Raw genomic sequence first — 14185 nt, 5'->3', positions numbered from 1 at the left:
GTTCCATTCCCTTATTTGAAATACATCTTTAGAATCTAGCCAAAAGCTGAATGACTCACCCGGCCAGAAGAGCTGCTCGGGGGATTCAGCGAGGGAGTCGTCCAGAAACTCCAGCTCATTCACAGTTGCTATTAGAAAGTAACTAAGAGCGCAATGTCCTTTGCATTCTGACTCATGAAACTATACGGGCATAGAGGAATTGCTCAGCCTCTTTGCCTTGTCTTGATGTTCTACTCAAGATACCCCAGAATGTCATCATGTTGTAAAAACTTAATGTGAAAAACACCTGTATGGGATGAAGTGTGGGTTCTAAAGAAAACACTCAACAAATATTCCACATTTGCTATGACGGTGGAAAAAAAAACATGAACCTCACTAATGGACTTAACTTTATGTCAAGCCAGAGGCACACCACCGAGTATGTGAAATACCATCTAGAAAAGCAATTTCCTCTATCAATGCCATTTCCCCCAATGCTCAGCATTATCTTTAGGACCTGATGGTGCCCTTGATCAAAGCATCATGTGTGTCATGAGGAAGAGTTGGACTGGACCAGTCCTCCTGAGTCCCAAGTGAAAAGTCTCTATGTTCCCCCACTCACTACAACTTGAATACTGGAAGCCCGGTTTTAATATGTCTCTATAATGACCCCGTCAATACACAAATGAAGGTGTTTCTTTCCAGGAGCAAGTTTCATAGGAAGTAAAACCATCTGGCCCTTCCCCTGCACTGATTGCTGGTGGGGTAATGATATTTTCCAAACATCCCATTTCCCAGACACCTTAGCAGAACTTGATGTTTCAGAAAGAGCATGGATGGGAGTCCCTCCCACTCCTCAGATGGTTCCTCAGCACAGCATTTAAGTTCCTTTGGCTCCAAGCTTCTCATCTGTAAAATGGGTAGTGACTTCTTCCTTAAAAATGTATACTGTGAAGAGTGCCATATGTACCTATGTACACACACACACACACACACACACACATATATATATATGGACATATATATTTACATATATACACATATATCTTGACATATATATGGATACATATATGCATACATACATATGTTATAGAGGTGATTGACTTGCTTTCTAAGCAAAACAAGAATTTAAATAATAGCAAAATGGGAGCTTTCAAAACAAGTCATTTTTTTTAATTTTTAAAAATTTTTTTATTAATTTACATGTATGGGTATTTTGTCTGCTTGTAGGTTTGTATATTGTGTGCATGCCTGGTACCTGAGGTAGCCAGAAACAGGAATCATATTTCCTAGAACTAGAGTTGCAGGTGGTTGTGAGCCATGTGGGTGCTGGTAACCAAATTCAGGCTCTCTGGAAAAGCCAGTGTTCTAATCTCTGAGCCATCTATCTAGCCCCCAAACCAAAAAACTTGTAGGTAAAAATGGTTTTGGGTTTTCAAAAGGAAATCATAGGGATAGCAAGATAAATCATCAAGTAAAGGGAATTGGTGACCCAAGGGAATAAAGACCCAAGTTCAATCCCCAGGTCTTACTTGAAGGAAAGAATAAACTCCCACAAGGTGTCCTCTGACCTCCACATCATGCTGAATCACACACACACACACACACACACACACACACACACACACACATATACACACACACAATCACACACATGCACACACTAAAATAATTGTAAATGAAGGTATTGAAGCTATCATTTAGAAACATGCTCAATGAGAAGATGGGGCAGACTTAGTAGACTTCCTAGGGGAGGCCTCACCCTCTCCAAGGAGCAGATGGGAGGGGGGTGTGGAGGAAGAGGGAGAAGAGGAGGGAAGGGGAACTGGGATTAGAATGTAAAATATAGGTTAATTAAAAAAGAAACATATGCTCATACTTTCAAAAATACTTCTGATATTTTGTTGACTTTTTTAGGTTTCTGTATCAATTTGTTGATTTAAAACTTATATACTTTGAAATACAAGTTTGTTTTTCTTGAGCCAGAGTTTAGGGAAGTAGCTGATTGATTTTAATTACATATAGAGTGGGCAGAGATGGTACACACCTTAAATCCCAGCACTCAGAGGCAGAAGCAGATGTCTGAGTTCGAGTCCAGCCTGGTCTACAGAGCATGCTCCAGGACAGTCAGGGCTACACGAAGCAAACTAACAAAAAATGACATATAGCAATGGCACCATTGACGGGTGTTGGTGACTCACACCTTTAATTCCAGCACTGGGGAGGCAGAGGCAGGCAGATTTCTGTGATTTGAGACCAGCCTGGTGTACAGAGCTACTTCCAGGACAGGCTCCAAAGCATGGCACCTTAAACGGCTCAGCTCTTGTTGCTTTCAGAACATTCTCCTCCCCACCCCCTCTCTGCCTAGACTTGCCTTCTGACATCTATACATAGCCTTGTAATGAAGTTGGGTAAGGCCACATAATTGACATACTTGTGCTGATCTGTAGAGGAACTAGTTTTGGTTTTACAGTGAATTTTCCCTTGAAAATATTTCAAGGCTGTGCATATTTGTGCCTGTCACCTTTGTTTATGTATTACCCATGTCTTTGTGGCTTGCACTTTTCCACGTTGTTTAGTCTATTACTGAGCCCAGTGGCTAACGAGGGTTCTTGCCTGATGTATAGAACTAATAAGCAATTGTTTTTAAAAGCCATAAAGTTAAGCACAAATGCATTGGTATTGAGTTGTGAAATCTAATAAGACTCACTGGTTTGCCTGTGTTGGACATTCTCTTTACAGCTGTGAACTGATGTACAGCGAAGCACACCAGGTAGGTACTCATGGGGACAGACTTCCAAAAAGTGGTCTTGTTCCAGACGTCATCCAGTGACTCTTCTCTCTACGGGAAACAAACGATCATCTTTTACTTATCACAAGATTGACCATGAAGAAGACAAACAAATGGGTACCCCAACGCCCACTCCCTACTCAGAAGTTCATTTCCAAAGTTCAGGGGTCAAGTAACAAAGCAGGGAAGGCTGTGGGAAAAGTCACCTTATGTTCAAGACTGTGGAAGTGACCGAATTGCACACTGTATCCGATTTCTCACATCAGGTGGGCAGGTGTTTATCTTTCTGCAAAAGTCACACAGTGCTGACCATATTTTAAGGGGAACTTGATCCCTTAATAAAGAATAGGCTGGAAGCCTTGCAGAGGGAAGGATTAATGAGGCAGCAGCTTGTTTACTGTGTATGAAGGGATAACTACTGTGTGAACAACCAGTTTGGGCTTCTCTCTTCCAGTTCCATTTGTTTACACCAAAGACCCATGGTGTAGGCACTAGTCAATGCCCTGGTGACTGTCAGAGAGGACTCCATTGTTTGACGTAACTACTAACCCATCTGGGAGTTTTCATCCACACCAGTTCTGCCAGCCTCCTGTCAGTCACCTACAAGCCCTAAGCACCTGCCATAGTCTCCCTACCATAGCTTAAACATTTGCACATCTCCACATAACCACTTTCTAGATGGAAACATTCTTGCCATGTGTGGGTATGTGTATGCTCCAGAGAGAAAAGTTACATCACAATAAAAGTCTTCTAGTATCCATTTAGGTCTATGTTTTGATGACCCAGAGAGCCATCCTTATCCCCTCCAGTATCTGAATCTAGCAGAAGTAAAAATCTGTAGTCCTCTTCGATGACTAGGTCATAAAGAAAGAGGGACCGGTTTGTCTTCTTTCTCTTTCCACCTTCATTTTCCCTCATCTGCCCCAAGGCATTCTGATGTCTCCTGTATTTTGATTATGTATTTTCAATTTATGTGTCAAACTTGAATTTTTATCCTTTGCTCTTTCTTCTCCAATCTGAACTTAAGTTCTCAGATGTCCAAATGGGGGAAAATCTTATTAATGGATTCATTCTGGGGCTGGGGATTTTTTACATTTTAATCTTTATGCATTTGATCTCTTTGCTTGGTTTGTACTTTTCAAGGGTCAGTTTATTATTAGAAGGATGGGTTTCAGTGATAGTTTAGATCACTATCTGAACTAATCAGAAAGATGGGAGGTAGAGAACCCATTATACTGATAATGGTCTTTAACTATGCCACTCATTATGAACAGGAAATACAGCAAAGAGTCCTGTATTCACAAGGATGCAGACAGAATTATTGTAGTCTATTATTAATTCAATGTTTGACAGATTCCCTCAGCAGGAAAATCTATGGGCATGGCATTCTCTGGAGTTGACATGTACAACCAAGAATTGAAGTAATGATTTTTAAAAATAACTTTATCTGTTAAAAAATAAAGGGGAATTGTATTGAATGGAAAAGTCTAAATAGTGAGTTTAATCTCGAAAACTTTAAGTGTGTCATTGATTTTTTTTTTTTTTAATGACTAGCGGCTTGTGTAGTTAAGCAGAGCCCCCAGTCGACCTCCAGGGATTGTGTTCTTTCTCCCTTAAAAATTTCAAGGTGAATTTATTGATGGACTGTGGTGTTATAAGTTGACAACTTCCTAGAGTCAAAAAAAAAAAAGGTTGCTAAGATGTATTCTTAATCTTTTAAATTGATAGCTATAGCACATTTAGTTTTAGATTAGATTTCAGAGTTCCCTGCTATGGTAAATCAGGTAGTTCAAGTAATACTGCAAACAGTGCTTTAAAGTACTCACCATCACTGGCATATTTGAAAGTGCTGAGTATGTTTTGGGGTGGATGATGGATATATTGTAAGTTGCCTTCTTGTTGGGTTCATCAAAACAAGGGAAGGACTTCCTGGCATCCGTTGGTTCATGGTCAGTGGCCGCTATGCTCCTTAGAAATAAACACAGACATGACGCGTACTGCTACTTCTGATAGTGCCTATGTTTCTATTGCTATAGAAAATACGAGTCACATTATGATAACTCTTAACATTTCTTTTCATAAGCGCCATCTGAAAGACTATCAAATGTCCACCAAAGGGTTTTAGAATTTTGGGGATACTCTAACCCAAAGTCACTGAGCAACAAGGAGGCAACACATGCACACCTGGTTGCCTCTTTCTAACTGTGTTGGGAGCTGTGAGCAGGTGTGTCCTATCACAGAATGGAGGAGTATCTTCTTGTACCCTCCTTCTGTTCCAGTGGCACATTCTTCCACCCTTACGCTATGGCAAGGCAGAACTCCTGTTCATTTTCAGGCAAAATGGGTGCTGAGCCTTCTCCCTAGTGAGGAAAAGGTCAACCTGGCCTAATGCCCCATTTTAAGGGCTGAGGCTATATAGCTCAGTGGTAGCTCACCCACTTCCTATGTGCAAGGCCCTGGGTACAATCTCCTGCAAAGCTTTTTAAATTAAAAAGCCTACTTTTGAAAAGACAGCAAGCAGCATCCCTGATGGCTGCTAGTAGGCATGTGCTTATACTCACCAAACTGTTAATGCTTAACATTTCCTGAATTTCCAACTGAAAGTACTGTTTTTCAAACTTTATATATACATGTACATGTATATATACATATATATATATGCTTATATATGTATAAGCATATTACAGTAAGACAGTATGATCATATATTTGCTCATTGGAAAGAACAGCAAATAAAAGCATAAGAAGCAAGATAACATTTATTGATGTCACCAATAATCTGTACAAGAATAACATGGGTTCTCATGAACTAAAGAAGCTGTATCACCTTTGTAATCCCAACACTGAGGAGTTTCAAGCCAGTCTGTGGCCTGTTGAGACCCTGTCTCAACAATAACAAAAAAGCCACACACACACACACACGCACACGCACACGCACACGCACACGCACATGCACACACACACACACACACACACACACACACCGTATTCATAATAACACACTCGGCAGATATTACTCTGCTCCTAGATGACAAGCTCCAAGAGCAATTCTCTAACAGGATCCAAGAGCAATTCTCTAACAGGAGCCAGGGCTCCTTAGAGAAAGGATTGCTTCTAGACTGGGTAAGAAGTTCATGATGACCCAGATCATCTTGTCAAGAAAGTAAGAAGTACTGAAAGAATCATGGGAACAAGTCAGAAAGACACGGGTATCTGCTTGACAGGAATACTACTTGCCAAATCTATGGGGACTAGAACACCAAAATCAGCAGAATGGGAAAACAACCTATTGAATAAATCAAGAATACACGAGTCCTTTCTTGTTCTTCTCTTTTAATGACGTTTTTAAATATATTTTCTGTATGGTGATGTGGGGCAGGGGACACTGGCAGAGTGTGAAGGTCAGAGAAAAACTGCTGGATTCAGCTCTCCCTCTACCATGTAAGTTCTAGGGATCAAACTTAGGACATCAGGCATGGGGCGAGGGCCTTTGGGTAAATTGAACCATTGTTCTGATTAGTTTTTTCTAATTTAACAAATTAGAGTCACATGGGAAGAGGAAATCTTAATTGGGGAATTCCCTCCAGTCAGACTAGCCTATGGTGTGACTGAGGGGCATTTTCAGGAGGGCCCAGCCCATTATGGGTGGTGTGACTCCTCAACAGTGGCCCTTGGTTCTATAAGGAAACAAGCTGAGCAAGCTATGGAGATGAAGTCACTATGTAACATTTCTCCATGATTTCTATTCAGTTTCTACTTCAGAGTCCCACCTTGAGTTTCTTCCTTAACTTCCAACATTGATGGCCTGTGACACAGATGCAAAAGCCAATCATTCTTCCCCAAGTTGGTTTTGGTCAGTATTTTCTCACAGCAGCAGAGAAGCTAATTAGGACAGCCCATGGACTCTTTCTTTGATTGCAAGTTTGATTTAAATTCTTTTTTAAGTAGATTATAGACATTTTATATTGCAATGCTAGAGATTGGCCTCAGGGTTTCATGCATGCTAAGCACACACTCTATCACTGAGACACATCTCAAACTCTTAGAGACCAAGAATTTTAGAAGAAATACCAGATACAGAAAATCTTCAGAAGTTCTTTACCCTGTTTCAGGTAGCCTCTGGAAAAATGACCTACAAACCTGTTGCTCTGACTCTGGAGACAGCCATTGGAAATTACCCAAAGTGCATGGTTTAAAAAGCAACATCACCAACCATCACTGACTTATAAACAGCTTGCACCATTTCCTGAGTGTTACACAGCCGTGCCTCCTGACAGAAATGCTCAAGTGACATTTTAAAAAGATCATTGAAAAGAGCCACACAAATGGAAACTTAGGGGCATTCCCAAAATAACTGGCCCATCCTCTTCAGAACTAGTACCGTCAAGAAAGATGAAGGAAGGCTGGGGGGAAAAATGGATTTGAAGGAGCTTGTACTGGACACACTTGCAAGTGGGGATACTTGAGAGAGGCAAAACTGAGAGGCTATTACCAGGCTAACTGAAGAAACCCGATTATGAACTCAAGTTACATAATTGTATTGATGCTAAATACTTTGAATTTTCTTTTTAAGCTGCTGTATAGTTGTTAGACAATGCCTTGTACTTAAGAACTGTATCCTGATGTCAAGATTTAAACGTGTTCTTTAGAGAGAGAAAAGAGGGTCAAAAGTAGCAAAATGTAAGTAATTGATGAATCTGGGTAAATTATTTTGAAAGTTCCAGATACCATCCTTGTAACGTGTCTGGAAGTTTGAAGTGGTTTTTCTTGTTGTTGTTGCTCTTTGTTTGTTTGTTTGTTTTTTAATCAAGTTACCTAAGAAAAGCCTTAGCCAAAGATTTGTTCTGCAACAGAATAATTGGTTATTGTGATGTTAATAGTTTTTATTTTGTTTTGTTCTTTGAGTCAGGGTCTCATTGTGAGACCCTGGCTGCCCAAGGACTCACTATGTAGACCAGGTTGTCTTTGAACTTACAGAGATTCTCCTGCCTCTGCCTCTACAGGAATTAAAGGTATGTGCCACCATGTCCTGCAATAAACCTTAATTTTAGATCCTTTGGGAATTACACTGGATTGTAAATACATCAGACTATGAAGAAGCTGTCATGTCTTCCCAGGCCTTATGGCAAGATGTAGCCAGGGGCAAGTCATGCTTGTGCAGCTGTGCTTTTCCTTTGAATTGTTTTGACTTCTGATTTTTTTCTTCCCTCCCCCTAAGGTGAAGGAACAATTGTGTTGCAGGTTAGTCCACCAAAGAAACAAGCCCCCAAAGTGATGAGAAAGACGTAAGTGTGAGTGTGCGTGTGTGTACTGGAGGGCATGGCTCTCTCTCTGTGCGTGTGTGTACTGGAGTGTGTGTGTGTGTGTGTGTGTGTGTGTGTGTGTGTGTGTGTGTTTGGTGTGTGTGTGTTGGGAGGGATCCACTCAGGAAAGAGCATTGCAAAAGCCCAGAATAAGCAGGGAGCAGAGCTGCGCTTCCAGGCACAATAGTCATTCATTATACAGGTTTTTCAAAGGTCAACTCTCTGCAAGATGCTGAGTACTCATGAGAACCCAGGGCAGAGATGTTTAATCCTTTCACTTGCTTCCCTTACAAAGGTCTCTGACCAATGTCCTCCTAACTAGAGCCCTTTTGCTCTTGCTCTTGCTTGAGCACAGGGATCCAGGAGGGTTGCAGGTGTCTCCGTGCAGTGGGTCTGTTTTGCCCTGGCCTTTTCAGCACTCACACCGAGTCTGACACAATTATGGAGACCTGGTTGTGCAGGGAAAATGGATGATATTAATTGCCAGCAGGCAGGCAAAAATGTATATTACTCCCTCCTCCGTCAAAGTGCCTCAGCTGCCCCAGTGTTGGATTATAAGCATGTGGTAAACCACCCTGCCTTCTCTTTAGGCTTAAAAACCATCGTATAGTAAAGACAAATTAGGTTCATTCCTGTTCATGATTACATCTCTGGTTCTCAAGGATGGGGCTGCGCCCCACCTGTAACCTTAACCACAAATGTTTCTGTACTGTCTGTTCCAGGGAACAATAACCTTTGTTTCAAAAGGTTATTGTAACCACCTTGGTATGACCACCTTGCAATCATGTCTTTGTTTCAAGAGCATGTTAAGGCTAATTTATTGTTTATGTTCTGCTCTGGTAACCCCACTATTTTGTCTGCCAAACCCACCATTTGGAAACCTCCTATCCCTGAGCTATAAAAATATTATTTTCCTTAACTCCAATGCTGATCTCTTGAACCCCACCTTTTGGAAGAGAAAGTCTATGTACACAGATTAAAAAAAAAAAAAAAAGAGCTTGCTTTAATTAATTTGGCCATGATGATTTGGGTTGGTGGTCTTTCTCCTTAAATTTTTGGGATTTACATATGCACTAACACAGTAGCCCCAGACTTTACGAGACAATGCTTTCCGAATTCTAAAATATTTAAAGTCCGTTTATTTAACTGGACTAGGTACTGGAAAAATATGATGTGTGTAAGTCCTAATGGTATGCAACCATATTGTAAAATAGTAAGTTGTGCCAAGCATGGTGGTGTATGCGTTTAATTCTGCCACTTGGGAGGCAGAAGCAGGTAGATCTCTGTGTATTTTCAGTCATCCCAGTTTCCATAGTGAGTTTCAGGATAGCCAGAGCTACATAGTGAGACCCTGTCTCAGAAAAACCAAAGCAAAACAACAAGAAAAGGTAACTTGTTTCTTGTTTCTCTCATTGTCTACTGAAGAACTCAGAAAACTCTGTTGATAGATGGCCAGCTCTTTGAATTGCCGCCAGACTTTCCTAAATGCTAAGCAAATGTGCAAACAATGTATGTAAGACAGCAATATAAAGTGACTTCAGGTCTTTAACTGACAATTAAAAGTCCTTTTTAAAATCTGAGCTGGGCTGCAAATGGATTAGACTTGCCTGAGAACAGCGGGAGATACTCAGAAGTGACTTTGCAGTGTTCTGAGCAATTAATTACAGCAGCAAATGTGCTGAGCAAGCCACTTCTCTAGGAGACCTCCCTGTGCCATGCTAGTAACTCATCCACTGGACTTTAAAATCTTACTCCTTGTAGCTTATTAACTCGCCATCAGGGAGTGCCTCTGTCTGCCTTCCTCAACAGCATGAGACCAACCAACATGCTTTAGGGAAAGCTGAGGAAGGAGTAGCCGTGGTCATTCTGAATGAACTTTAGAAAACAAAACCCCAAACGACTGTTATCTCATAAGTCACTGGCACCCAGCTCCTAAGAACGACTCCCAGGCTATATTCAACAACTTCATAGAGTGAGCCAGCGAGACAAATGGCCAGGTCAGGCTAAAATCCTTAAGCAGGGGGCACGCCTGCTGTAGGACTAGCAACTACCTGTGCTGAGTCTACATACGGTCTGTCAAGTGTTCCCAAGTCATGCACATGAGCTGCTCAGTTGACGATGAGTGACCACTCACTTCTCAATGGAGTTGTATGGTGGATTGAACAAGCCAGTTCATTATTCAGTTCCAAGTTGTGTTGCTTTGTATGCAGAAGCTATTAAAGACCAGCTAAAGTTCCCTTTGCCTCCAAAGTAAAGAAAAACCACTAGCCCTGCAGCAAGCATACAAGACCTCCTCATAAGTTTCACTCTGTACTGATTACTTTTCACCAGCTAAGAATCATCTTACAACAGCTAAAATTTCAAGATCAAAACCTCACAACGGAGCATACATATCTGTGTGTGATAATGCATTTTCCCATATATACACTGTTTTCACAAAGCAACTAAATCATACCATAAACCATAGCTTTTTACTTTAGAGGTATTTGCCTCAATTCCAACTAGCTGTGTCTAAGAGGCTTCAACAGGTCAAAACTGAACTTCTACATCAACGTCTTCTCTTTCCTTCTACACCACCTCCTTCTGTTTCAAGTATCAACTAAAAGGTAGGGCCATCATTCAGTTGCTACATCTTGGGCATCCTAGACCCATAACTTCAGCCTATCCCCACCATCAGTCAACTGGTAGACCTGAGTTGTTTTCCCTCTAGGCCTTTCCCCCAGGTGTCTGGTCTCCATCTTGATGTCATCTGGATTGCTTATCTCTCTATCCTGATCTGCAGTATCTCCCCTACACATGGATGAAGGTTTCTGTCTTTGAACATCCATGACCCCTGTGTCACCCTCACTAATTCTTCCTCTGTCCCCATAGTGACCATCTCCTTCCTTTCCATAGTTATCTTCAGTGTCCTCTCACAAATTGTAGCTTGCTTCTTTATATAAACCCTACCAACAAACTCACTTTCTTGTTCCCACCATGATTCCTCTGACTTTTTACCTTCCCGTTTGTCTCTATGTAAACCCCACCATAATATCAAAAATTCAGCTTAAATCCTACAATACTATGAAAAACACCAGAAAACTCAAACTGGAGCTAGGCATAGGTGATTATGTATAAGGTTGTTCTTTATATTGTGTAGGAGCAACTTAAATATCCGTACTTAATGGAAAAGCTGAGTGAATTACATCATGGCTGTACCAAGGCATGTGTCCAAAATGATCTTTAGTGGAAAAATACCAAAGAACAAGTCAACTCATCGGTGGGTGCTTACTTTTTAACCTTTGTTTTGTTTTTCAGATTCTCTGCAATGACTGTGTATTGTTCGTGTATAAATAAAGTTTACTGCTGCAAAGTTTTTTGGTATGCTTGCACCCTTGACCTGGTAATCCAACTTTTAGAATAATAACTTCTGATGTGTTTATAATAATAATAATAATATGGTAGAAACAGCATTGATGCACAACAATGGAAACTGAGAAAATTCAATGCATTTATGAAATAGTGCACCATCTTTAATATCTGATTCTTGTAAATATTTAAAGACAAAAGAAAAGGTTTATGATGTATTAAATTTAAAATTTTAAAATCCACATAGTTAGATATAGTTATATAATTGTAACTCAGTTTCGACATTGGTTGTCTAGGGAACTATTGAAGTGCAGATGAACACATTAATAGGCAATACCACTAGCTGTGAGACTGTTATATCTTGCTATGCTGTCACTTTTAAAAATGGAAAAAGTCAATGACTTTAATTGCTAGCATGATAGATCTGTGTGATCCCCTCCCCGCCCCGATCTTTTCTTCCAATTATCCCTTCTCTACAGCTTACTCATGAACTACACAATAATGTAAAGTGGATTCAACATTTCTTACTCTCCGGGCCTCTCTGGTCAACGATAGGAAGAAATGTGACAGAGAGATTTGCTTTGCTCGGTAAGATACCTCAGGTGACAGAGGGAAGAGACTCACAGAGGACTGGCCCCGGCCCCCATTTTTGACTGGTGACACCCAGATTTTTTTTCAGTTGTTAAATCTGCAGAATCTGGGTGGGCAAATGTCCAAGCAGGTTCAAGCAGGTGTAGTATAGCCTAGATCCCTGGCTGTGCTCACAGTGTGATGGCGTTGTGAGTTCAGGGAAGGCCCTTATGCCTTTAACCAAGATCTGATAACTCCCTGATCTGTGTGAATACCATATAGAAAGATAACAGGTTAGGGTTAGACTATATATTCATTTTATAATTATTATTTAATGTGTATTTAAACACTTCTTCTTGGAGCACTACAGGGAAGAGAAACATGTGTGACTGTCTTTTGTGTTGTAAAGGCTTAGTGTTACTATTTCATGCTTAATGATAGCTGGCAGCTCCAGGACATCTGCCATTCAGGACATGTGTCTTTAGCATTCCCTGAAAACATAGGTAGAAACTGGTTCTGGTCACAGAAGACCACAAGACCCAGATAGGCTTTTCTTTTCAGATGAACACCTAAAGACATGTCCAATCTTGTACAATTTCCATTAAGACCTTTCTCCAGGAACTTGCACGAACAATAATGTAATTGACATTTAATGTAATTGTCATTTCAAATGAAATTGTTTATCCTTATAAAACTATCATGATGTATCCCAAAAATATCAGTAGTGAAATGTACCAAATGCATCCAGTCATAAATATCTGAGGTAGTATGTGTGGATATTAGGGGTAGGAGGTGATGCATCCAGGTGTAGTAAGGACTTACTGGCTTCTCTGCACAGGCATTCCACCTAGGACCTGCAAGCTTGGTGATAGAATTTCAAAATACAATAAGGCCAAGACATTTTGCTTCTCAGATGAACAAGCAGAATTGAAGCCAAGGGCAGACAGAGATCAGACCAACAAGATAAAAATGGAAAACAAAGAGGAAAGGAAAATAAACACTGCAGAAGCTGAGCTCACAGAAACACAGCACCTACTTGACTTGCCCATTCTCGGTGTAAGTGGTTCTGTAAAAGCCCACGAGGGAGCCGTTCAACCAGCCCGCAAACTCCAAGGTCAGCACATAGACACTGTCGCCACTGCTGGCAGCAAGCTCTTCTTCGGCTTGGATCACCACGTACTCCTGCTTCTTGTACTCGAAGCATCGTAGAATTGGTACCTTCTCCCCAGAGGGCTTCCTCAGCTCCGGCTGCTTGGTGACCCTGGTTTCCCTGATGTGCAGCCATAGGTTACTTGTGGGCTTGCTTATGCTGATGGAGATGCTCACTCTGCCCGTGTACCTGTCTTCCTCCATCAGAGGCTTCACCTCCAAGTCATAGTGGACAGGATTGATGTAGTCTGGCAGCCTGAAGTTTTTCCATTCTCCATTTTCATCTTCTCTGGCCGGGCAGATATCCTGGTCCTGGGGAGGTGGGTTTGAAGGAGCCGGAGCCGGAGCCGGGGTTGTGGTCTGCCCATTGTCTCCAGAGGAGTCACATGACCTGGTTAAGCCCACGGAAAGCCCCACTATTAATCCAACAGCCACCACCACCCCACAGATGATGGCCACATGCTTGCCTCTAATGCAGTATCTCTTAGAGGGCTCATCCTCTTCGAAGTTCATTTTTCTCCTGAAGTCAGATGACACACATAAAAGGGTGTCAAATTTAACTAACTATCATCGGCTTACTTCCCTTTTCAGTCGGATGGAGTCCCCTGGTTTGGCAGTCTGCCTTTGCTTTCCCACACCTCTCTAGCATCCAGTGCTTCTTTCCAGTCCTGCACGTCCCCACGGGCCACTCCGGGATGAACGCGGAAACCAAGGAGCAGGATGGGGACCCAGGAGAGAAGCTGACTTGAAGGAGGAGTTCGGATGAGAATGTTGGCCCAGCTCTCTATAAACAGCGTCTCCCCAGGCCAGCCCCTTCTGCACTGGAGCGAGTTAAATATAAAACAGGGCTTGAGCCTATCGGCCAACAGGAGGAGGAGATTTTGCCAAACCTCTGTCAGCAGCCTTGAGAGAGAAAGCCTTTGGCTCAGAGGTGTGCTTATGATAGAAAGCACAACCTTTGCCACCAGATCTTCCTGTTGTGTGTGCTCTCAGCCAAAGAGCTTCTTGAATTTCACTATTTTATTAGGTCGCTTGCCAAAGAAGCT

General features: G+C 41.6%; 1 protein-coding gene across 1 annotated transcript in view; it reads right to left on the bottom strand.

The window, feature by feature from the left end:
- The window catches only part of Enpep (glutamyl aminopeptidase), a 68341-nt gene extending 54684 nt beyond the window's left edge, over positions 1-13657 (bottom strand). The window contains exons 1-3 of the mRNA XM_051185526.1: positions 13027-13657; positions 4597-4738; positions 2690-2821 (exon numbers count right to left, since the gene is read on the bottom strand). Coding sequence (XP_051041483.1) covers positions 2690-2821; positions 4597-4738; positions 13027-13652 — 900 coding nt within the window. The 5' untranslated portion in view covers positions 13653-13657. The remainder of the gene's footprint in view (positions 1-2689; positions 2822-4596; positions 4739-13026) is intronic.
- Positions 13658-14185: the final 528 nt, after the last annotated feature.

Source organism: Phodopus roborovskii, unplaced genomic scaffold (assembly GCF_943737965.1).
Source record: "Phodopus roborovskii unplaced genomic scaffold, PHOROB, whole genome shotgun sequence".
In the NCBI taxonomy this organism is placed as follows: domain Eukaryota; kingdom Metazoa; phylum Chordata; class Mammalia; order Rodentia; family Cricetidae; genus Phodopus; species Phodopus roborovskii.
Note: the sequence above shows the minus strand (reverse complement) of the source record. Positions and strands in the feature narration are given on the sequence as shown.